Genomic DNA, 26514 nt, shown 5'->3' with positions numbered 1-26514 from the left:
CTATTTTCCCCTGTTATACCTCTCCCTCCTCCCCTCTGGTTACTGTCAGTTTGTTCTTTATTTCAGTGTCTCTGGTTCTGTTTTGGTTGCTTGTTTGTAGTGGTTGAGTTAAACATTGGTATTCATTGGTAGGATAGATTTAATTGGTCTGATAGGTTTTACTTGTCTCAATTCTGTCACAATTTTTCTTGTAACTTATTTTTTAAAGTCTTTCACTTTGTGATTGCATTGTGTATATGTAGTTTGTGTGTTTAGGAAATAGTTATTAAAGAACAACGGGGAAATTCTACAACTGAAAATTGTGTACAGTGATGGGATTACTATACACAATTTATCTCATTGGCAATAAAAAACTCGTGTATGAAAGTATTCACCATTAGGGTCAGTTTATATGCAGCATTGATTTTATTCATGAAGTAGATTTCCATGATATTTCAGCATTCTAGATAGAATGTGTTGAGGTTTTCAAGATGCAACTGGTGCTTCTTTCCTTGGGTCCCATACATTTCCTAGGTACTTTGAGTCTGGGGAATGGCAATTTACCTGTGCTCAAAGTCTAGTTCCAACCAGACTTTACTGAAATACTACTATGTTGAGCTATATTTTGACACATATATGAAATGTTTGATTTTTGGCCAATTTGCAAATTATTATTAGATATTTACATCAATAAAATTTAATTGAAAGGAAAAAAGTTGATATATAGCCATCCCTGACCTTAAGGTTTTCTATTTGTTTATTTCTTTATAAAGATAAAAAGGGTGTATATTGTTTGAATTTTTTAGACTATATAAAGAAAGAAGCCAACATTTTGGTGAATATCATTCCAGGTATAGTGCCAAGCACAGTTTTACATGAACTGGCCCTAGTTTTAAACTCAAAATAATTTTTTGTGGTCTAATTTTTAAAAGAGATGTAAGTATAGTGTATATGTTTTTCTCTTTCAGCGTTGTTGTCCGGACATGGTAAATAAATTTTTGGAGATGATCAAAGTAGAAATTTCAAATACTGAAAGTAAAGATAAGACTGGTACAGAGAAGGAAAAGTTGATCATGTTAGTTAGTGACTTTTACTACGGAAAACATGAAGGAGATGTTGACAATGAGCAGAAAACTTACACAACCTTTAAATGCTTCAGTTGCTTGAAAGTTCTTAAAAATAATATTAGGTATGTATATATTTCTGTTTCTGTTTGAAAATTGGGATGCTACAGATATAATACTGTATCTTTATTTTGTTGCCATTTTAGCACTTTCTACAAAGAGCAAAGGTAATTATCATGTTGAAAAGCCTTTGTCCTTTCTTGTATTTTAGGATTTTGACAATTGGGTCCACTTAGTTGTATTTCTTTCAGATAACTTAAGAAAGGACAAAATTTATTTTAATTTAGGGGGAAATTACATTTTTTATATTTATCATTAAACTAGAAGGTTCCAGGGGACATTTTTATTTTTTAGTTGCTTTTCCAATCTTACTTTTTCTATCACAAGAAGAATCACTTAATCCAGTTTGACCTCCTTCATAATAGTCTTATTTAATGCACTAGTTTTTCAATTCATATTTATAACTTTTAGCACATTTACCTTGTGGGACAAAATGATTTTTTAGAGGAGGGCCAGTTCTTTGAAACATGTCTGCTTTGATTTTGTAGTTTAGTACATTTTAAAAGTAGAGATTTAATTCTCAGTGGAATTTTGAAGGTTTATACATACATGCTTTAAATTTTAGGAATTTATACTTGACAGCCTTTGAGTTGTATGACATATTACATATCTATCATCGTAAGTGAGATAGTAACAAAAACAAAGTAACCAGACATTGATAGGTATTTTTCATTGTTTATACCATATAACCTGACATTGTTTTTCCAACATTTTATTATAAAAATTTTCAACTATTCAGCAAAATTGAAAATGTTACGAAAAGCATCTGTATGTATTTATCCACCTCAGTTCTGCCATTAACATTTTACTATACTTGTATTACTACATATTTATTCATCCATAGACCCATCTGATTTTTTTGATACTTTTCAGAGTAAATTGCAGGCATCAGTGCTCTCCCCTTACATGAAATACATGTACCTATATTGTGACCCATACACATATGTAAACTTTTAAAAATATTTACCCTTGATAACCATCATATGTAAGTAACATCCGTAGGCATCCTGTAGGTCATTTGTAAGCCCAGGGTTTATTTTATTTTCTGATGAATTTTAGATTTAGAATGAAGTACATAGAAAAATGCTGAACTGTACTGTAATATAAGCATAAACTAAATTATGAATACTATGTTTAGGGTAGGGCTTTATAATTTCCAAAGGTTTTTCAAATATTATTCATATTATGAGTTTTCACACTTCTTTACCTCCTTTTTATCAAGCCCTAATAGCCTCCAATTGCTAATGGTTTCAGTAGCTTAACAGAAGAGAAGTTGTACTTTGAGATGTAACACTGAAACACTGTGACCTCCTTCCATGTTTTTGCCATGTTTATGGTAAAACACATCAGAAAATACATTAGTAATTTTGGTAAAACTCATGGAAAGTAGTTCACAGTTAAGTTCCTTATTATACTTAAATGTTATACATATGACAGTAGAAGTTTTATTTAGCAAAAGCTTTTTGGCTTTTCCCTTAAGACTAGTCATTTAATATTAAACAAGAAATTTTTCTTTTTGTTATCATTTCAAAAGACTAGTTACAGATTTCTACATTATCAGACTATCTAGAAAGTTTAAGCTAACCATGTTTTATAATATCTAGGAATTTTGTACCTTTTTTGACATATTATTTAGTAAATGAAACCTGAGCAATAAACACTGTTGTATGTGTTAAATAATATTTTACCTTAATAGTAAAAACTAGGATGGCAAATTGTTGGTTTTAGAGAATGGTAGAAGCTAATAGCTCAAGATTTCTATTCTCTGCCCTATCAACATATTGTTGGGTATTTTTTTCTACATTGAGTATAACCAATATATAGGGCTATTTTATTCTGAGAACCGCCTTGTAAGGGGTTTAAGCAGTGTGAGCTGCTGATAAGGGCATTGTAATAATTGAAAGATAGCTAGTTGATTAAGAGATTATTTTATACAAATAGATTTTATTTCTTAAAGTCATGAGCTGAAAGTTTAGTGGCTTATGCCCTTTATATGTATTTAGGCAAGACTAAAACTTTTAAAATAAATTTGAATAGAGGTAAAGTTAAAATGAGAGGAACAAAGACGTTTCAAAGTGCACCATAAGTGGCTCTAAAATGAACTAGTATTTTGGAAGTATGAAAAGATAAATGTCAAAGCCTCCATAATGATTGCTATTAGATTGATGACATTATCAATTCATTTCATTACTTCCTTTAGGGACTAATAGTGAATAACGGTTAATATTTGACACAGTCTTGTTTTGATGGATTAACTTTTCTTGGAAATTAAGTAAAAAGTTTCAGTGAGCCTTTGAAATAGATATGCCTGTTTCGATAGTACTCTCTGCCATTGAAGGTCATACTTCCTTCCTATAAGAAGCCTTTTTGGGACCCTGACATAGTATAATCTAGAAATGGATGACATTGTACAAAAAAGTTCATAGCCCACAAGTTAAAAGGAATAATTTCTGCTAAAAGGAAACTAGTACCATTAAATTATCAGTATTAAAATGCTATAATTTAATACTTATTAATGCATTACATGCATTTAGAAACCAAGACACATAAAAACACTAATAATTTTTCCTTTAAGCAGCTGAAACCTGTTTTATATATTTAAAGCCTTCAGAAGTTTTCTCTCCTGACTCTATAGTAACTGCTTTTGGTGGTAAGGGTTTCCTTCCTTTAAGTATTTTGCTTTAAAATGTAAATAGTATTTCATATATGGAAAAAAAGCCTGCTGTTTTTCTTTACAAAAAAAATTAACCTGAAATAATGGTGGAGAGTTCTAGCAAATTAGTGGTATTTCATATTAACTATTAATGGGTTATTTTAAAACAAAGAGATTATTTTGTACAAACAGATTTACTAAGCCAGTTAATGAAAGTGATTATTTAAAGTGCACACTTTTCACCCTGTTTGGTTGGGCTCAGTGGGTTGAACTCTGGGCTGTGGGCCACGTGGCTGGTTGGGGGCATGCGAGAGGCAACCAGTCAATGTTTTCCTCCCTCTCTTCCTCCCTTCCCCTCTCTGTGCAAAATAAATAAAATCTTTAAAAAACATAAAGTGCATACTTTTCTAGATGATTTTGTGGCTTGGAGATATTATTTTGAGTAATACAACTGCTGTTTTAACATTTAGGCCCAGATACTTATTTGTGAGGTTTTTCGTTGGTTGTAAATCTGAATATTTGCACCTGTTGACAATTATTTATAGGTTTATGAACCACATGAAACACCATTTAGAACTTGAGAAGCAGAACAGTGAGAGCTGGGAAAGCCACACCACCTGCCAGCACTGTTACCGTCAGTATCCCACACCATTCCAGCTGCAGTGTCACATTGAGAGCACACACACACCTCATGAGTTTTCTAGTAAGTTAACAATTTCACTGAAGTCCTGAACGTTAATGATTTTCATCATCCAAACTATGAGGAATCCTTTAGAAATCTGATAGAAAAAAATAAGAATAAGAAATAGACTTGGTAGTCTGAGGGCAAAGTTGGAAAACAAGTTTTAACTTGTAGAAACTTTTCAATACAATTACTTACTAAAATTGAAGTTCTTTTTGTAAATAGGGCATAACTCATGCATTGTGTATAAGGGGCTAAATTAGAAAACCAGATTCCCTGGTTTGCAAATATGAAATCAGTGGTCTTGATTTATACTTGAATAAGAAAAGTAATGGCAATGAAAGTTAAAATCAGAGTGTGGAGTTAAACGGCTTGGATTCAAATTCCATCTCTGCCTCTTAATGCAACTGCAAGATCTTAGGCCAGTTACTTAATCTTTCTGTGCCTGGGGTTCCTCATCTGAAAAATGGGAATAAAAATAGCAGTCACTCTCAATGACGGAATGGGAATTATTAAGTAAGCTAATACAAGTAAAGTTCTTAGAACAGTGTTAACAGTGTTAACAACTATAGAATTGTTGGAACCATCATCACTGTTACTATTGTTACTTGTTGCTATTGTTATAGGTGTACAAAATGAACCTCTTATTTATATACATCCTTAATATGGTGCAATGTGTTTTTTTTTCCAATTTCAGCTATTTGTAAAATCTGTGAATTATCATTTGAAACAGAACATACTCTTTTACAACATATGAAGGACACTCATAAACCCGGTGAAATGCCATATATTTGCCAGGTACACACACATTTTATTATGTACTTAGGTGTTCATTTAATTAATCATGTGCCATGAAATAATGTTGTTTTTTGAATTTTTTAACTATTCAAAGAAAAGTTACTAAAATTGAAGAGCCTCTTCAGTCATGGAAACTCCCTTGGTTTAATTCACATATGTGTGGGTGGTGGGTTAGATTTGGCCTGTGGGTCATAGTTTACTGACCCCTATACTAGAAAAACAGAATACTCTGTTGGAAAAAGACAAACATATGGACTTTATTAGTTACCAAGTAGGGAACAATATGGACATGCTAGGGAAATAAATGCTGTTAATTATGGGGAACTCAACTAAATGCTTTGTGGCCTTTATTTTCCTAGAATTTGAACTGGTTCCCAATAAGATAGCAAGATAAAGATAAATTGCCTCTGTCATATCCTGGATGCTATCTAAAATCCAAAGAAAAGAATACTCCATTTTATATAGCTGGATAAACTTTATAAGATAAGAGGTATCAGAGTTTGAAATTTTAAGTCAGGGGAAGGGGTAGTAGATCTGAAAAGAAAGAAATCTAGTTACATTTAGTAATATATTTTTAAACTTTGAATGATAACTTCTCTGTTTCAAAGATTATCATTATTTACAGTAATAAGATTCTTCATCGTATAGGCAGAAGAGCTGAATTAGTAGAATGTAATGTTCCTCTGAACAAAGGATTCATCATTGCTATTTTGATGTAATTGTGTATCAGTTATAAATTTTGAAGTTAAACTAAACCTTCTTTATATTTCTAGGTTTGCCAGTTTAGATCATCAACATTTTCTGATGTAGAAAGTCATTTTAGAGCATCCCATGAAAACACGAAGAACTTGCTGTGTCCATTTTGCCTCAAAGTTAGTAGAATGGCAACCCCGTACATGAATCATTACATGAAACATCAGGTGAGATTTAGCAGTTCTTATGTGTTTATTTTGTCTTACTGAAAAGGGGTGTGTGTGTGTGTGTGCGTGTGTGTGTGTGCGCGTGCGCATGTCACTTAAAGCATTGGCTAGATTTGTTCTAGAAGGAAAGCAAATTTGTTGCAAATGATACCATTTATAATTAATGCTGAATTACTTGTGAAATTTCCACTTCCTTTATTTGTCTGTTTCCTGGTGATGATGAGGCTCATGGATAGGGAAAATTCTGAAGGACAGGTAGAAATAGGAACCCTAGAATGGAGGAGAAGATGGAATATGAGTGGAATATTAAGTTGGATATTCCAGGGGTCTAAGAGTGGTAAGAATGGGAGTGATTCTGAAAGTAGTTAATCAGGAGCAGGGAAAGGGATAAGTATGAACTGAGTAAGATAAGATTTAGGGCTCATAATCTCTTTCCTTTTTCTCTTCAAACTTTATTTCCAATTTGTAGCCCATTTTTTATTATGCAAAGACGTGGTTCTCTTCAGTGGCTTGAAACGGTCTTTTGTAGCAGTCAGTGACAAAGGAAACAGCAATGAGATTTATTTCTAGATATGTGAACTATGCCAGAGAATTATGTTTACATTATAACTTGTTTTCTGGATGACTTGCCAGTCCTGCTGTGTAATCTCTCAGATGCCAGTATTACTGCTTTCATGTTTCCTTTGAATTCTCATTTTATGCCTCTTGCTATTTTCCTGACACAATTAGACCATCCTTTATTTTGGCTGAAAACATTGATATAAACCTATTCTTGAGTGTTTGAAAAAGCAGTGGTACCTTTGCCAAAACCAGAAGTCATGAATTCACAGAATCTGATTATGCAATCAAGGTTTGTCTCCTCACAGATCAGCTTAGTACATATTATTGATTACATTGTCACAGCACTACTGCTAACATCGATTTCCAGTCATCTGATAATCATAAAATCAACTTGTAGTTGTTAATTGGAAAAAATCATAAAATTAGCATATCCAGATACATTTAGGACCATCTGTGTTATGACTGGGATGGTACCGACATGCTTAGTTTTTTATCCTGGTATGCGACCTTACCCTTAAGAACCTCTGACAAGATCTTTCTGTTCTGGGTTGGCACCAAAGTTCTGTCAGATGTTAGTAGATGTCTTCTCTAAAATTGTTCCTGGAAAAAATTCAGTAAATGGCTAGATTTATAAAATTAAATGATTGGCTTTTGTTTATTTTTAAAATAAAACTTTTCAGAGCTTTTAATACGCTGAAAATCATAAATGTCCAAGCAAAGGGGTATTGTATATTTTATCTCCAAAATTTATTTGACCATTGAAACCTTTATTTGCTCAATACCTATTAACATCTCTTGGGGATCAGGATTTGGGAAACAATGGTCTTGGCGCTCTATATTTAATCTTTTGACCTTTGATTTTGAAAGGAAGTAGGAGATAAAAGCTCTATTTCATTATGAAGTTTTTAACATAATTCTATCTCCCATGCTTTACTAAACTCCAGGGTAAAATGTAGGTGTGGAGAGAGTAATATATGCTTAAAAAGGTAAGAAAAAGAAGGATGGGCCTGCTATGTGGACTGTGTCTCTTAAGTGGTTTATATGATCTATGGTCACTCTCCATACCTCAAGTTGTACATCTGAACTTGCCATGTATCTAGGAAAGAGTTAACCTAGCAGGACTGAGTTGCTCAAATCATGTACATTTTCAGAAGGGTCTACTTGCATAACTGGTCTTGGCTAACTCCTAGAACCTTTGTTATTAACTGAGAAGTGTTTTACATGCCTGCAACCTTGAACCACGTTGTACCAGGTTTTCTAGATCATTTGTGCAAAAAAATACAATTATGGTGAACACTTGCTTTTCTTCTGGGCATCTAAAGGTTTGGCAACTGAACCCATGAAAAAATCTCAGCTCTTAGACTCAAGAGAGCTTCCCTAGCCAAAAAAATAAATAAATAAAATAAAACAAAACAAACAAACAAAAAAAAACACTTCATAGATGTTGCTAGGGGATTAAGTGTGTCTTATGCAACTCCATTGGGAGAAGGCACTTGGAAACTGGCACCAGTATCCTCCAGACTCCCGTGTACTTTTTTCCCTTTATTAATCCTTCTCTGTATCCTTTCACTGTAATAAATCAGAACTATGGGTATCACAACTTCTAAGTCTTTTAATTCCTCCTACTAGAGCACAGGTGGCAAACACAAGGTCCATGGGCCGAATCCATCTCTCCACCTTGTTTTATCCAGCCTGGCACCTTGTTTCTGCCCAGCAGCAGTGCCGAGCTCTTGCTTAACTGTTAAGGAGTAGTTACATTGATACAGCCCTAAAATTATACTCAGCCCTTTGAAGGCAACCGCAAGGCTGATGGGGCCCTGGTGAAAATGAATTTGACACCTCTGTACTAGATCATCAAACCTGGGAGTAGTCTTGGGGACTACCTACACACCTTGGGTACCCATTTTTTTTGTAAGTTTCAAGTACTTAAGAGGGAGGCGGTCAGGAGTCAATAGAGGAAAGGCTCTATTAATATGAAAGGTCACCAGGCATCCTTCAAAGTATTTGTAATTTGTATAATTGTTCACAAAATACTCAAAAACCGTGGCAGGATTATAAGCTTGTAATTGTGATGACATTAGTGCAATTTTACACAAGAATTGTTCAGTCTAGATAAAATTTTATTCTTTTTGAAGACTGTGGTTGTAACTTTTTATAAAAGAATATATTATGTTTTGAGTGATTTTAGAGCTAACAGTACAGCTTGTACAACTTTTAAGAAAGGATGAAGGATTTCAGATGTGTTATATAGCCTCATTAGATCTTTATAATAATAACGAGCAGTTAACTTACACTAATCACTTGCTGTATGACAGTTACTAGTGTTTTTACTTGTATTTTCTTGTTTAATCTTCACCACCACTCTACAAAACAGGCATATGGTCATTTTCATTTCATAGATGAGGGAACAAAGCTTTGTAGAAAATAAGTTATTTGCCCAATGTCACATTCTTTAGTAAGTGGCAGGACCAAAATTTGTCTTACGGCCAAAGTTTTTATCTCAGAGTCATATTCTTTGATATTAGGTCTGAAGGCACATTTACAGGTAGTCAGGATTAACCTTGAAAATCCTTCAGATCACCCAAATGATACAGTACACTTGTCAAAAGTTCAACAGATACTTTTCTTTGTCCCTGGAACAGATCACTGTTCTTTGGTTGAACAAACTATGCTATTAAAAAATGTACTTTATCGTCCTTAGCACATTGCAAGCATGCGTGAGTAAAATAGGTATGCAGAGTTGAGTCCAACTAAAGGAACAGTAGATTAATCTGCTCAGGGCTCCCATCTCAGGGCTCTGGGCAGATGCTCATGGAATGGAATGGCAGACATTCAAACTAGTTAAACTGTGCCTGCTTTTCATGTGCATTCTATGTCAGTCTCTTGCTGTATGTCTCACTATTTATCAAATACAGGGTGGGACAACGGTAGGTTTACAGTTCTTCATATGGAAAATAATACAATAATTAATAAATAATATAAGAATAAACTGTTTTTGCATACTTACAACTGTAAACCTACTTTTACCCCACCCTGTATTCATTGAGTGCCTAATATATGCCAGGGGCTGTTTTTCAGCAATGAACAAAACAAAGTTTGTGCCTTCTAGGATTTGCATTATAGTGGAGAAGAGTGTGTATGTGATATCTGAATATATGTATGCCAGTTGGTGATGAGTACCATGGGAAGAAAATATAGGGAGTGCCAGGGCTTAGGAGGTAAATGAGTAGTTTCTGGGGTTTTTTTAATGGAGTGATCAAAGAGAGCCTCTCCAAAAAAAAAAATTAAGAAAGCCATGTATATGTCTGGGAGAAAATGCCCCTGGTAGAGGGAACAGTAAGTAGGCAGTGAGGTGAGCATGTATCTAAATGTTCAAGGAGCAGCAAAGAGGTTAGTTAGTATTGCTGGAGTGCAGTAAACAACTGGGAGGAAAAATAATAGGAAATTAAGTGGTAGCATTAGAATACAGGGCAGATAGTGTAGGGCATCATAAGCTAGAGTCAGGTTTTAGGAGTGTTATGGGAAGCCATTGGAGGGTTTAAGCATGTGAGAGACTACTCTGGCAGCTATGGAGAGAGTTAGACTGTTGGGAGGAAAAAATGGAAACAAGGGGAAGATAGGAGGCTATTGCAAGAGTCCAGATGAGTTGCTTGGACTGGTATGGTGGCAGTGGATGGGGGGGATGAAAAGTGAAAAGATTGTTTTTGAAAGCAGAGCTGACAGGTTTTCTTAATAGGTTGGATATGAGGTGTGAAAGAAAGAGTTAAGAATGACCAAGTTCTTTTGTCCCAAACAGCTATAAATAAGAATGGTGTTCCCATATTCTGAGATTGGAAAAACTAGGAGGGGACAGATTTTTTTTTTTTTTTTGCAGGGTGGCTGGGGGGTAATCTAGAGTTCAGTTTTGACCATGTTGATTTGAAATGCCTGTTAGATAACAAGTAATGACATTGAGGAGACAGTTGGATGGGTGATAATTTTAAATCACGAAACTGGATGAGGTGGGTATAAGTACAAGTAGAGGGAAAAAAATTCTGAGAACTATACTCGGGAACTTTCTATCTTTCATTTTATCTTGCTGTTTTTTATTGTTGTTCTATTACATTTGTCCCAATTTTCCCTGTTGCTCTCCTCTGCCCCATCCGCCCTCCCCCTCCCACAGTCAATCCCCACAATGTTATCCATACCCATGGGTCATTCATACGTGCTCATTCATCAGACCTTTCCCCTTCTTTCCCCCTTCATCCCCCTCCACCTTCCCTGTGGTCTCTGTCATTCTGTTCCTTGTTTCCATGCCTCTGGTTTTATTTTGCTGATTTGTTTGTTTGAGACTTTCCCCCACTCTTTCTCTCTTTTGAGCACATATAGGTGAATCTGTTTATATTGCCTGTACCTATGGTATGATCCAATGCACCTTACTTCTAAAATAGTCTTAAAACGAGCCCTGGCGAGTGACTCAGTTGGTTCGCCATTGTCCTGAAAATCAAAAGATCACAGGTTCAATTCCCTGTCAGAGCACATGCCTGAGTTGTGGGGCTGATCTCCAGTCAGGGCGCTGCAAGAGGCAACCAATCAATGTTTCTCCCTCACATTGATGTTTCTCTACCTCTCTTTCTCCCTTCCATCCCCTCTCTCTAGAGTCAATAAAAGGAAAAAATTAAAGTCATAAAATTATACTAAACTAGTAATACAAACACTTTATATTTATATATTGTTTTGAAATGTGTAAAGAATTTTTATTTATAATATTCATGCTATGCACCAGAAACTTAGGTACTTTCATATACCTTACCTTGTTTGCTTTTCCTAAATGATTATTCGTTTCAAATGTAAATAGTGATGGGCCTAGAGAGATACAGCTTTAGAGAAAAAGTTATTTTGTATCTGTATGTTTTAAATTTACATATAAACATAAAATATAACTTTAATTAATGAAAGCATATACATAAAGATTGAAATTGATAATATATAATTTATAGTAGAAATCACTAGCTATAAGCAAATCACTTAGGTATCTCTTGGGTCCTATTTCCCATTGGTAAAATAATAACAGGACTGGGTTTAAGAGGGAACGCAGTTGAGGGGTTCTCAAGCAGTAGATTGGAATCAGCTGTTCAGCTGATCCACTAGCCATATGTGTCTATTTAAATCAAAATTTAAGTCTTCTGTTGGACTTTCCACATTTTAAGTGCTCAATAACCAGATGTGGCTAGTGGCTACCAAATTGGACAGTGCACTTGTAGATCATTATCAGTCTAGAATGTCCTATTGGGCAGCACTGCTTTATACAACCATTTCTCCATAACTTTCATGAGAGAGTTTGGCTAAAATTTTTTGGTGTTAGAAAGTTCAATGTATTTTACCAACTTGTGAAATAAATGGAAATAACAACATTAAAAAAGAATTTGCTGTTTTCATGGATAAAAATACAGTCTAGCTCATTTTCATGTTACCATGTGTTTGAATAATTTCTACTTCAAATGTAAATTCAAAAAGCTTTCACCCTATAAATGCTATAGAACTTGTCCCATTGGAACCTAATTGTTACAATTTTCATGTTGATTGCCTATATAGTAACAAATGCTTTTGAAACCCAAATACTAATGCAAGAAGTGCTTTTAAATAATGAAATGGTATTTTGATGTTATTTATGATGGAATATGGCAAAACACTGATTTTTAAATTGTTTAGTTATTAGAATTAAGAGCAATTTCAGGTCCCAGGTTTTGTGGTAGTAGAAATTATTATTTCTAATATTGTTTATAAACAGAAAAAAGGAGTTCATCGCTGTACAAAATGCAGACTACAGTTTTTGACCTGCAAGGAGAAACTGGATCACAAGGCACAGCATCGGACATTTATAAAACCTAAAGAGCTAGAAGGCTTGCCTCCTGGTTCAAAAGTGAGTTTTAAATATGTTGTATTTTAACATTTTGTATGATAATAGAAATAAACTCCTGCCTGGTTTTATCTATTGAATATAATAGTAAGATTTTAATTTTAAGATTTATCTTATGTTTGGAAAGAAAAACTTCTATCTATTCTTTTCTGAGTTGATTGACGTGTGCTAACTTGGATCAAATTTCTTTGTACTGAGTGCAAGTAGATTAACTGCAGCCTGAGTCAACGGGTAGAATATTTCTTCAATATTCTATAGTCTCTTTCTGAGCTATTCCAGTTGGCAGCATATATGTCTGTTTCAGCCACTAGACTATAAGGTCAGGAATCATGTTTAATTTATCTTTGTGTCTCTAGCATGTGTCACAGTGCCTTGAATGCCATGGTTTGTTGAAGTTGGTGTTACTGAGTGTTCTCAGAAAAGCAAGTTCTGCTTCTGAATAGCATTGCTGTTTTAAGAGCACAAACACATTTGACTGCAAATTTCCTTTTCCATGATTGCCTTGTGTACACTTTTTCTGACTTCTTTATGTAAAGTCAGCTCTTGGCTGTGCTCCAGTAGAGGGATGCCTAATCCAAATTGAAAAAATTCCCAAACATTTATATTTGGTTTTGAGTACTTACCTTTGAATGTGAATATGTCTACTATTTCAATGAACTAAAATAATGCAAAGTAGTGCTCTGAATATGTAGAGCCAGAGAAGCTATCCAGTATCCTTCCTTCTGTGCAGTCCATTCCTTCCATGCTGGGACTAGACGTGCAGAATACTAATATAAGCAGTGCAGTCCTCCCTCAGATCTTCTCATACTAGTAGTAATAATTAGTATATTATGTTATAATATTAATCATAATGATTACAGTACTTTAGAATTAAGGTTTCAGTGTGCTTTTTCATACATTCCATTATTTAATCCATGTAACAATTTAATGAGGTAGACAAGGTAGGTATGATTCCCTTATTATAAATGAAGAGGCTTAGAGAGGATACGTTACTTACTCAGGGTCACATGGCTAGGAATAGGTAGTACTGAGACTTCACTTTGGGTCTTTTGACTCCTAGCTCAGTGGTTTTTGTAGTGTACCAAACCACATGTATTACGTATGACGTCTTCATTGGCTGCTCCTCAAATACATGGAGGTTGCATAGTTAAATGATTAAAGAGAAGCTAAATAGACAACTGTGCTTTTCATTATTAACCAGTGGGTGTAATTGAACATTTTTTTAAATACTAAATGATAAATTTTATATTAGCTCCCTTAAAGGAAATTCTGAATATTATGAAACTTTCCGTGATATATGATGAATTGATGTAACCTCCACAGTAACCTTTGGAGCCATAAATTTTGCTCTGTGAGCCCCCAGAGAAAGCAGGTCACATTTACTGGAGATCTGCTTTATAGTCATCAAAGAGTAATACAGGCCTTTCTAGCCCTGGGTGGTGTTGCTCAGTGGATTGAGTGCTGCCCCGAGAACCAGAAGGTTGCCAATTCGTTCTCAGTCAGGGCACATGCCTGGATTGCAGGTCAGGTCACTAGTTGGGGTGTGTGAGAGGCAACCAGTTGTATCTCTCACACACTGATGTTTCTCTCCCTCTCTTTGTCCCTCTCTTCCCCTCCCTCTAAAAGCAAATACATAAATAAATAAAATCTTAAGAAAAAAAGAGTGATATAGGCCCTTCCAGAGTTGTTATTTCAGGCCTTTGAGATTCAAATTTTGACCTCTAATTTGTGAAAGCTATTTAGCTATATCAGAGCATAAAATAGCCATGGAATATGCTTTTTTGATGATGATAATAATTAGCACTAATTCCTAATTATCCATTAATACCTATGTTATATAAATACTATCACTATAACACTATAATACAACAGTAAGTAAATATTGATCTAAATTTAATTTAACTGGTATAACCACTCAGAATAAATGGAAGATTTAACTGATTGTATTTTATATTTGTCATTTTCAAAGGAATGATTTTTAACTTTTTGTATTGCTGTATTTTTGAAACAGCTTTATTGAGATATAATTCATATACCATACTATTGTCCCATTTAAAGTGTACAATTCAGTGTTAAAATTTAACACATTCACAGAATTGTGCAACCATCACTAGCATCCATTTTAGAGCATTTTCAACACCCCCCCCCCAAAAAACCCCATACCTATTGGCAGTCAGTTCCTATTTCCCCTCCACTGGCTCCAGGCAAATGTTAACCTTCTTTCTGCCCTTGTGGATTTTCCTACTCTGGACATTTAATATAAATGGAATCATACAATAAATGATCTTTTATGTCTGACATATTCACTTAGCATAATGTTTTTGAGGTTCATCCACATTGTAGCTTGTATCAATATTTCATTCCCTCTTACGGCTGTACCAGTATTTATGTACCACCACTTATGTATCAGTACTTCATTCTTTTTTATAGCTGAATGTTATTTCATTGTAGGCACACTCTATATTTTATTTATCCATTCACCAATTGATGGACATTGGATTGTTTCCAGGTTTTGGATGTATGAATAATGCTTCTCTGAAAATTCATGCACACGTTTTTATGTGAATGTAGTTCATTTCTCTTGGGTGAAATTGCTAGAATGGAACACTTAGGAGTGAAATTGCTGGGTTGTATACCTCTTATGTTTAACATTTTGAAGAACTGCCAAACTGTTTTTCAAAACTACTGTACAACCAAAAATAATGAGGGTTGCAATTTCTCCACATTCTTGGCACCACTCGTTATTACCTGCCTTGTTTTAAGTATATTTTATTGTGTCCTAGCTAGTGTGGCTCAGTGGATTGAGTACTGGCCTGTGAACCAAAGAGTTGCTGGTTCGATTCCCAGTCAGGGCACATGCCTGGATTGCGAGCCAGGTCCCCAGTGAGGGGGGCAGGGCGTGTGAGAGACAACCACACATTGATGTTTCTCTCCCTCTCTTTCTCTGTCCATTCCATTCTGTCTAAAAATAAATAAATAAAATCTTCTTTAAAATTTATTTTATTGATTATGCTATTATAGTTGTCCCTTTTTTCTTCCCCTTTATCCCTCTCTGCCCTGTACCCCCTTCCCTCCACCACTGTCCCCTTTAGTTCATGTCATGGGTCATACATATAAGTTCTTTGGCTTCTCCATTTCCTATACTGTTTTTTAAATGATTTTATGTATTTTTTTTTAGAGAGGGAAGGGAGGGAGAAAGACAGAGAGAGAGAAACAGAGAAACATCAATGTGCGGTTGCTGGGGGCCATGGCCTGCAACCCAGGCGTGTGCCCTGACTGGGAATCAAACCTGCGATGCTTTGGTTTGCAGCCCGCGCTCAATCCACTGAGCTACACCAGCCAGGGCTCCTATACTATTCTTAGCCTCTCCCTGTCTATTTTGTACCTACCAATTATGCTTCTTATTCCCTGTACCTTTTCCCCCACTCTCCCCCATTCCCCTCAGAACTTATAACCCTCCATGTGATCTCCATTTCTGTGACTCTGTTCCTGTTCTGTTTGTTTGCTTAGTTTGGTTTTGCTTTTACTTTTGTTTTTTAGATTCAGTTGTTGAGAGTTCCGAATTGGTTGTCATTTTACTTGTTCATATTTTTTATCTTCTTTTTCTTAGATAAATCCCTTTGCCATTTCATATAATAAGGGCTTGGTGATGATCTGAGAAGCACTTTATCTGTCCTTCAATTCCAAAGGATAGTTTTGCTGTATAGAGTAATCTTGGATGTAGATCCTTGCCTTTCATGACTTTGAATACTTCTTTCCAGCCCCTTCTCATCTGTAAGGTTTCTTTTGAGAAGTCAGTTGATAGTCTTATGGGAACTCCTTTATAGGTAACTCTTTTTTTCTTGCTGTTTTTAAGATTCTCTCCTGCCCTGGCTGGTGTGGCTCAGTGGATTGAGCACTGGCTTGCAAACCAAAGGGTCACCAGTCCAATCCCAGGCTATGGCACATGCCTGGGTTACAGGCCAGGTCCCCAGTATGGGGGCGCACAAGGGGCAATCACATATTGATATTTCTCTCCCTCCCTTTCCCTCTGTCTAAAAATAAATAAAATCTTAAACTCATAGCTACCTTTAAAAAATTATCTCCTTATCTTTAATCTTCGGTAATTTCATTATGATATGTCTTGGTGTGTTCCTCCTTGGGTCCATCTTTTTTGGGAATCTCTGAGCTTCCTGGACTTGAATGTGTATTTCCTTCCCCAGACTGGGGAAGTTCTCCTTCGTTATATTTTTAAATAAGGTTTCAATTTCTTGCTCTCCCTCTTCCCCTTCCAACAGCCCTATAAATTGGATGTTGGAACATTTAAAGTTGTCCCAGAGGTTCCTAAGACTCTCCTCATTTTTTTTTTGAATTCTTGTTTCTTCATTCTGTTCTGGTTGAATGTTTATTTCTTTCTTTTGTTCCAAATGTTTGATTTGAGTCCCAGTTTTTTCCCCTTCACTGTTGGTTCCCTATATATTTTTCTTTATTTCACTTTGTATAGCCTTCACATCTTCCTTTATTTTGCATCTGAACTCAATCAGTTCTGTGAGCATCCTGATTACCAGTGTTTTGAACTCTGCATCTGACAGGTTAGCTATCTCCTTGTTGCTCAGTTGTTTTTCTGGAGTTTTGATCTGTTCTTTAATTTGGGCCCTATTTCTTTGTCTTGGCACACCTGTTACACTGTAAGAGGAAAAGCCTTAGGTATTCACCAGGGTGGGGCAACCCACTTCACTGTGTTGTGCAGGAGGGGTTTCAGAGGGGCCAGTACCACTTGCTCAGCTCTTGGTTGGTGTTCAGTCACTCCCCCTGCTATTCACAAGCAAACTGCACCCTTCTGGTTCTGATTCTTCGATAAGTGGGTTTGTGCATGTTCTAGGACCTCATAAGCCCCTCCAACAAACTCTGCTATGAGACTGACAGTTGCTCCCACTGCTGCAACCCCTACAGGTTTTTAGAGCCAGAGGTTTTGAGGCTTTATTTCCGGTGCTGGAACCCTGGGTAGTTCGGTCTGTCTCACTCCCTAGTTGTTCCTCCTGATTTATCACACACAAATGTGGAGCCACCCATTCCACCAGCTGCCCACACCTCTCCTCCCCTCCTACCTGTCTAGATGAATGTTTCTTCTGTAAGTCCTTGGTTGTCAGACATCCATACAGTTCGATTTTGTGACAGTTCTGGCTGTTTGTTTTTTATTTGTCTTTTGTTTTTTGTTTGTAAATTTGCTGTTGTCCTTTTGGTTGCGTGAGGAAGTGAAGCATATCTGCCTATGCCTCCATCTTTGCCCTTACCTGCCTTTTCTATTATAGCCATTCTAGATGGTGTGAGGTAATATCACATTGGAGTTTTTATTTACATTTCCTTGATAACTAGTGATATTGAGCATATTTCATGTGCTTATTTTCCATGCATACATCTTTGAAGGAAGGCTTATCAGATCACTTGCCCATTTTTCTAAATTTTTTTTATAGTTTACACTCAGTATTTTTGTATTAGTTTCAGGTGTAGTATGTAGTGATTAGACAATTATATACTTTACAGAGTGTTCCCCCTGATATTTCCAGTACCCACCTGGCACCATACATACTTATTACAATATACTTGCCCATTTTTAAATTGGGTTATTTGTGTTTTTCTCCTTTTAATTAACACTGGTTAACAAAATTATATAGGTTTCAGGTACACAATTCAACAACACATCATCTGTACACTGTATTGTGTGTTCACCACCCCAGGTTATTTGTTTTTATATTGTGTTGTAAGAATTCTTTATGTATTTTATATATAAGTTCCTTATTAGATATATGTTTTGCATATATTTTCTCTCATTCTGTGGGTTATCTTTTCACTCTCTTAATCGTGTCATTTGAAGCACAAGTTTTAAATTTTTATGAAGTTCAATTTATCTGTTTTTTTTCTTTGGCTAATTATACTTTCAGTGTAACATTTAAGAAACTATTGCCTAACCCAAGGTCACAAAGATTTATTAGGTTTGCTTCTAAAAGTTCTGTAGTTTTTTTATGCTCTGGTTTCTCTACAAATCATATAAATCTTTCACCTTTTACTAAAAGTTTTATAGTTTTAGCACCTACAGTTTGGTCTTTTGATACCTTTTGAGTTAATATTCGTATCTAGTTGGGATCCTCATTCATTTGCATGTAGGTATCCATTTGTCCCAGCATCATTTGTTAATGTGACTATTGTTTCCCTCACTGAATTGTTTTGGTACCCTTGTCAAAAAGAAATGGATCATACTGTGAGTGCTTGCAGTGATCTTTTTAATATTATGGTGATGATTAATTTTATAAAACATACATTGCCATCATATTTATAGGTTACTATTCGAGCATCATTTGGACACCTTCATTCAAAACCATCAACTACATCTTCCAGTGATACTCCAAGCACTTCTTCTCTTCAGGTCTCACCTCCAAAGTCTAAAAATACCACTGCTAAAAATTCCACGAAATCTAATGCAACTAAGGCTAGGATGTGTAAGCCTCGTGCAACTGCACCCACTGCAAGTAAAGCATCCAATGCAAGTAAGCAAGGTAAAGGTGCGTCTAAATGCAAAGCAAAAACCTCTTACAAGCAAAAGAAACAACGCAACAGAAAGAACAAAATCAGCATAGCTTTGAAGAATTTAAGGTATTATATTTTATTCCTGATTTGCAATTTCAATTTATGTTAAATATGAAAGGTTTATTTTAATATGATTTACCATATCACAAAACTCTCTTGCACATTTACATGTTGATTTTATCTGGCATAAACATCAAGCAAGTAAAAAGGTACTTTTTACAACTCTTGGACAGAACTTGAATTACTATGTTTGTATAATTGTCATCTTTTACACTAACCTTATATTTTGTGTTTATATCTTGTGATAGTTGAATTGGTTAATATGATCCTTTTCTTTTCAGGGAAAAGTTAACTGCTGTTAGATTTTTTACATTTATCCTAGCTTATTTCATAGAAAAATTTCAAATTAATAAATCTCTATTTAAAGATGTTAACTTAAATATCTTAGCTTCAATTAATAAAATGTTAAAGCTTTACCTTATTATTTTTTATTTTACAATATAAATTTTATCATTTTTTCTGTCTCCATAAGGTGTTGTCGAGGAGTTCACAAGTGCATTGAGTGTCATTCCAAAATAAAAGATTTTGCAAGCCACTTTTCAATATATATCCACTGTAATTTTTGCAAATACAACACTAACTGTAACAAAGCCTTTGTAAATCATATGGCGAGGTGAGTTAAACTTATACACTGCCAATCAAAACTGCCATTCAGGGTATCTGTGTTTTTTGTTTTAAATCAAATTTATCCTATTAGAAGCCAGTTTGTCACATCAAAGAGCTAAAGGGATCTACCAATAGAGATTCTATGATATTACCCAATACTGTTTGCTAGCATAATGACTCATGAAATTAATGGCACAAAAGTTTCAAGAAGTTAGGAGAATGAAATTAAAATAAGTTTGTTAAGGAAATTTATTTTTCTAACTCTTTCAAAAAGTGGTTATTTCCAAACATAAAACTTTAAATGTTTTAAAAATATTTATTCAATAAACACATGTAACCCAAGTGAGCAGTTACTTTGAGAGACATCAGATTTGTCAAAGATGGTAAGACCCATTATTGGTGATTACATATGCATGCTCTCTGTTTCTATCCACCCCTTCCTCTCCCTCATACCCTTGTCTCTCATCCATCCCCCTGTCCATTCGTCTTTAAAGTCATCCATCTTTCATTCAGTGAAATGTGACATGAGAGACTACAGGAATATTCCAGTCGTGATGCTACTATTGGAATTTCTTTTCATACATCCACTCAATTTAAATTACGTACTTTAGCACTTACCATATGAGGTCTGTCCAGAAAAAGTCCAACCATTGTTAGTATAACAGGAACAGTTTGCATGACATTGGTGTAACCTGGCAGCCAAATAGAGTGGACTGGAAATGCACATGCATGAAACAATGACAGCTTCACTGTACTAGTCAATGGGGGCTATAAACGTCATTGAGTGAGCATGTGTACTGTGTGGCTGTCACATTCAAAATGACTGAGCAAGTAGACCAACAGATCTACATCAAGTTTTGCATTAAGTTTGAACATTCCTCTGCGGAAACTATTCAGATGATTCAGAAGGCTGCAGCTATGGGCAACTGGTGATTGGCAGCTTCATCACAACAATGTGTCCCCTCATGCATCACGTCTCATGCAGAGATTTTTTCGTGAAACATCAAATCACCCAAGTGACTCTGCCCCCTTACAGCCTAGATTTGGTGCCCTGAGACTTCTGGCTTTTCCCAAAACTAAAATCACCTTTGAATGGGAAGAGATTTCAGACCGTTAATAAGATTCAGGAAAATACTATAGGGAAGTAGATGGCAATTTCGAGAACTGTGTGAGGTCCCAAGGAGCCTACTTTGAAGGGGACTGAGGTGTCATTTTCCTGTGTACAATGTTTCTTGTATTTTATACCTTCAATAAATGTCTCTTATTTTTCATAGTACATGGCTGGATACTTTTTGGACATACCTCGTATACTTTATACTAGAAAAAGCCTTCAGAGCCCACATTACTTTCATTTGGATCTCATTTGTAACACTTCCTCAGGATGAATTTTTTTTAATAGACAAAAAAATTTTTATATAACTATGCTAAGTTGATTATTCAAATTAAAGTAGTTCTACTTATTTTTATTCAGAAATAAGATATAACCAATAAAAGTGATTTTCTCATAAATCATGATGAGACCTTTGTTACTTTCTGGGCATAGTTAGCTTCTACTTCCTAGGATTTGCCCGCTTTTTTTTATGGCTTTGGCACTTGGCTTGCAAGGTTTTTCCTTCCTTGATGATCAGCCTGACCTCACAGTACCTTGACGTTTTTAAGCCAGCACTTCACATCCACCTGTGACATTTTCTACCCCCCCCCTCTTTACTACCCTCCCCTTTTAACTCATCATATATAATATTTATTTTGAATTGTCATTACTCCATGACTTTCAGTCTTAATCCATCTTTTTAAATAGTGGCACCAATCCATTGTTATAGTCAACCTCACCCTCAAAATCATCTGTTTGAATGTTGCTTTGTTTTTGTCCCGTAATCCTTTATATCTTAGTCATGTTTAATCTTGCTATCCTTCAATCTTTTATCCAATTTTTGTTTTTTAATGTAATCTTTACTAATTGTTTCCATTACCATTTAGTCCCCTTATATCCCCTCTCCCCAGCAATCACCACTTGCTGTCCATGTCTGTGAGTTCTTTTTCCTTTTTGTTCACTCTCTCCACCCCTTAACCTACCCCTCATTAGCTGTCCTCTGTTCTCCATCTATGAGTCTGTCTCTGTTTTGCTTGTTAGTTCAGCTTGTTCATTAGATTCTACATATGAGTGAAATTTTATGATATTTCTCTTTCTCTGACTGGCTTGTTTCACTGAGTCTAATGTTCTCCAGGTCTTTCCATACTGTTGCAAAGGGTAAAATTTTCTTATTTTCTATGGCTCAGTGGAATTCCATTGTATAAATGTCCCATAGTTGTTTTATCTACTCATCTCTTCATGGACACTTGGCCTGCTTCCATTTTTTGGCAATTTTAAATAACACTGCAATGAACATAGGGGTGGCTGATGTACTTTCAAATTAGTGTTTTGGATTTCTTCGGATATACTGAGAAGTAGGGTTGCTGGGTCAAAATGCAGATCCATCTTTAATGTTTTGAGATATCTCCATACTGCTTCCACAGTGGCTGCTCCAGTCTGCATTCCCACCAACAGTGCAAAAGGATTCCCTTTCTCTACATCCTTGCCAACACTTGTTGTTTATTAACTTATTGATGATAGCCATTCTAACAGGTGTGAGATGCTATCTCACTGTGGTTTTAATTTGCATTTCCCTGATGATTAGTGACATTGAGCATCTTTTCATGTGTCAATTGGCCATATGTGTGTCCTCTTTGGAGAAGTGTCTATTCAGGTCCTTTGCCCATTTTTTAACTGGGTTGTTTGGATTTTTTGGAATTGAGTTTTGTAAATTTTGGATATTAACCCCTTATCAGATGTATCAGCAAATGTGTTCTCCCAATCAGTGGGTTGCCTTTTTATTTTATTTACCATTTCCCTTGCTGTACAAAACCTTTTATTAGTGTGATGAAGCCCCATTTGTTTATCTTTTTCTTTTGTTTTCCCTGCCTAGAGAGATATATTTGATAAAATATTGCTATGAGCAATGTCCAAGATTTTGCTGTGCATGTTTTCTTCTAGGATTTTTATGGTTTCAGGTCTAATATTTCAGTATTTCATCCATTTTGAATTTATTCTTATGTGCAGTGTGAGAAGATGGTCTAGTTTCATTTTTCTGCACATATCTGTCCAATTTTCCCAACACAATTAATTGAATAAACTGTCTTTAGCCCATTGTATGTGCTTGCTTCCTCTGTCAAATATTAATTGACTATAAAATGTGGATTTATTTCTGGGCTCTCTTGTTCCATTGATCTTTGTATCTGTTTTGTTTTTGTTTTGTTTTGCCAGCGCCCCGCTGTTTTGATCAGTATGGTCTTACAGTATATAGTTTGATATTAGGTAGTATAAGTCCCCCAACTTTGTTCTTTCTCAGGATTGCTGTTGCTATGAGGAGCCTTTTGTGGTTTTATATAAATTTTTGAATTATTTGTTCTGGTTCTGTGAAATACATCATTGGAATCTTAACAAGAATTGTGTTGAATCTATTAATTGCTCTGGGTAGTATGGACATCATAATGATGTTAGTTCTTCCTATCCATGAACACAGTATATGCTTCCACTAATTTGTATCTTCTTCAATTTCTTTCTTCAGTGTCATAATTTTCTGAGTACAGGTCTTTTATACCCTTGGTTAGGTTTATTCCTAGGTATTTTATTCTTTTTGAAGCAATTGTGAATGGGATTGTTTTCCTCTTTTCTTATCCTGTTCATTATTGGCATATAAAAATGCAACTGATTTCTGAATATTAATTTTGTATCCTGCTAATTTGCTGAATTCATTTATTCATTTATAGTTTCTTGGTGGTATCTTTGGGGTTTTCTGTGTACAGTATCATGTCATCTGCAAAGACACTTTTACTTCTTCCTTTACAATTTGGATGCCTTTTATTTCTTCTTTTTGTCTGATTGCTGTGGCTAGGACTTACAGTACTACATTGAATAAGAGAGATGAAAGCAGACATCCCTGTCTTGTTCCTGATCTTAAGGGGAATGCTTATAGTTTTTGCCCACTGAGTATAATGCTGGCAGTAGGTTTGTCATATATGGCCTTTATCATGTTTAGCTATGTTCCCTCTTACATAATAACTACCTGAAAACTTGTTAAAACTGATTTCTGGGCCCTACTGCCAGAGATAAATTCAGTAGGTCTGGAGTGGAACCTAAGGCTTTGTATTTCTCATAAACTCCTAGGTTATGCAGACACTGCTGGTCCATGGACCACACTTTAGGTAATAGTACTATGGTATGCCAATCCTAGCTAATCCTGCCTGGCTTTCTAATATAGGAAAACTTTCCTTATCAATTTAAAAGGGAATATAAAAGCTACTATCATTGGCTACAAAATTTGGTTAGTGGTTTTCTCTTCTATGTGTATAGGAATTACTGTTTTAACTCCTGAGCTGTGCTTCCCTTAATTCACTTTCCTTAAAAGCTCTCCTAGTAATTGCAAAAGATTATTTAAATGTTTTGCTTTACTAATGATAAGTAGTGTCATTTAGCCCAGGTAGCAGTTACTTTGAGGATCATTTAGATTGTCCCTACTCACTAAGTACTCAATATGATTAGAAAGTGATCATTATTATTCATAACTTTATATTATAACAAAATACATTATTAGCAAATACCTTTTACATTATTTTCAACTCTTAATCGTTGGAAATTTCCATTTGATGGTCTTTGTATTTTAACTATGAGATTTTTTATACACAATATTGTGGTACTGATCATTTAAGAATATTCTCAGGGCAATATATTGTTAAAAATACACAGGTACAGAGAGATATAAGATAAAAATTTTGAAGTAAACAGAGATGATTAATAGAATTTTACAATTTAGACCAGACTCTTTTATTCAAAACTAATAAACTGTACATAGACTTGAAATATGGTCATAAAATTAATACAAGTTATTATGTAATAAAATCTCATTTGTCTCTTATCTTTCCAGCTCTCATAGCAGCCATCCAAGTAAACAGTTTTCTATTTTTAAGAAGCATTGTAGAACTCTCAGGTAACTAGTTGATCTTTTTTTCATTCTCTCTGTTGAAAAATTATAGTACCTAACTTTTTTACTTGTATTTATTTACTTATTTTTGTTTTTTAAATATTTTATTTATTTATTTTTAGAGAGTGGGGAAGGGAGAGAGAAAGAGAGGGAGAGAATCATCAGTGTGTGGTTGCCTCTAGCATGCCCAACACTGGAGACCTGACCCACAACTCAGGCATGTGCCCTGACTGGGAATCAAACCAGTGACCTTTTGATTCGCAGGCTTGCCCTCAGTCTACTGAGCTACACTAGCCAGAGCTGTATTTAGTTTTAGAGAAAGGGGAAGGGAGGGAGAAAAAGAGGGAGAGAAACTTCAATGTTGGTGATTGTGGGGGAAGGAGGGGATGGGTGGAAGTGGAGGAGGGTATAACAAGAATAAAATAATAGAAAAGATACAATAAAATGTTTACTTTTTAAAAAAAATCCATCTTAAAAAAAAAAAAACATCGATGTGAAAGAGAAATGATTGGTTGCCTCTCATGCACACCCCAACTGGGAATCAAACCCACAACTTAAGCATGTGCCCTGACCAGGAATTAAAGTTGGCAACCTTTTACTTTGTGGGACAGTGTCCAACCTACTGAGCCACACTGGTCCAGACTATAGTAACTTCTTTTAACCTGGTGCTAGAGTGCCTCGTTTGGAAAATGAAATGATTGCTCCTGGATATATGGAGTTCTGTTCATTATATCCTTGGATCAAAGAGGGAATATAGTCTCTGACTGAACTGTGTTTCAGTGGTGTTAGTCATTAAGGTGAAACTTCCGTAGCTTTGCAATAAAAAATAAAAATTCAGGCTCTCCAACAATATTTGAATATAAAAGACATTTAAGATTCCTAGCAAAGTAACTAACACTTTTTTATCAATAGATAGCCTCATAATTTGTAAGGTTTTTTGGTTTTGAAATAAAGGAAAATGCACAACTTGTTTACTGTACAGAAGGAATTGTCAAACATTTCTAAAGGTACTTACAATTAACTTTGGTTATATCACACACTTAGCTCAGAATCCACTAAATAATTACAGTAATACAAGGAGGTTTATAACGAGTGCCATGAGAGTTAATGATTTCAAAGGAAAGAGAGGTTTCTACTTATATGAAGGGGCACAAGGGCATTCTAGGTAGAAGACAGCACGAATAAAAATGCAGAAAGGAAAAAAAACAGAAGTCATAGTACAATTTAGATAGAGCATGAAGTTTATATAAATAGTATTGAGATTAAAGTCTGGGGGAATAGTTTTTAGCTTAGATCCAGATTGTGGAAGCCATGGAAAAGGCTAAGGAATTTGAGCTTCATTTTAATTTGAAGACATTGGGGAAACCACTGGTGTTTTGTGCAGAACCAAGAGTACTGAAGAAAGGTCAGTTTGGAGGGGTATAAAAGGTCAGTTTAGCTGTATAGGGCACATAGACTAGTTAAGATTATTGTTGTGGTTAAAACGGATTTAATAACCTGGATTAAGGTAGCAAGGTGGTATTACATCGTGTTTAAGAATATGGGCTCTGGAATCTAAGGGCTGAGTTTCAAACCTGGCCCTTGCTTTGC

At 35.2% G+C, this 26514-nt stretch overlaps 1 protein-coding gene across 5 annotated transcripts in view; it reads left to right on the top strand.

Annotated features, from left to right (window-relative positions):
- Positions 1 to 26514, top strand: part of ZNF280C (zinc finger protein 280C) — a 74469-nt gene that overhangs the window by 41830 nt on the left and 6125 nt on the right. For all 5 annotated transcript variants that reach the window (XM_028522589.2, XM_036017009.1, XM_036017011.1 and 2 more), the window contains 8 exons: positions 948 to 1168; positions 4362 to 4519; positions 5196 to 5296; positions 6070 to 6216; positions 12548 to 12679; positions 18993 to 19306; positions 19773 to 19913; positions 24868 to 24930. In XM_028522589.2, coding sequence (XP_028378390.1) covers positions 948 to 1168; positions 4362 to 4519; positions 5196 to 5296; positions 6070 to 6216; positions 12548 to 12679; positions 18993 to 19306; positions 19773 to 19913; positions 24868 to 24930 — 1277 coding nt within the window. The remainder of the gene's footprint in view (positions 1 to 947; positions 1169 to 4361; positions 4520 to 5195; positions 5297 to 6069; positions 6217 to 12547; positions 12680 to 18992; positions 19307 to 19772; positions 19914 to 24867; positions 24931 to 26514) is intronic.

Source organism: Phyllostomus discolor, chromosome X (genome assembly GCF_004126475.2).
Source record: "Phyllostomus discolor isolate MPI-MPIP mPhyDis1 chromosome X, mPhyDis1.pri.v3, whole genome shotgun sequence".
Taxonomy (NCBI): domain Eukaryota; kingdom Metazoa; phylum Chordata; class Mammalia; order Chiroptera; family Phyllostomidae; genus Phyllostomus; species Phyllostomus discolor.
Note: the sequence above shows the minus strand (reverse complement) of the source record. Positions and strands in the feature narration are given on the sequence as shown.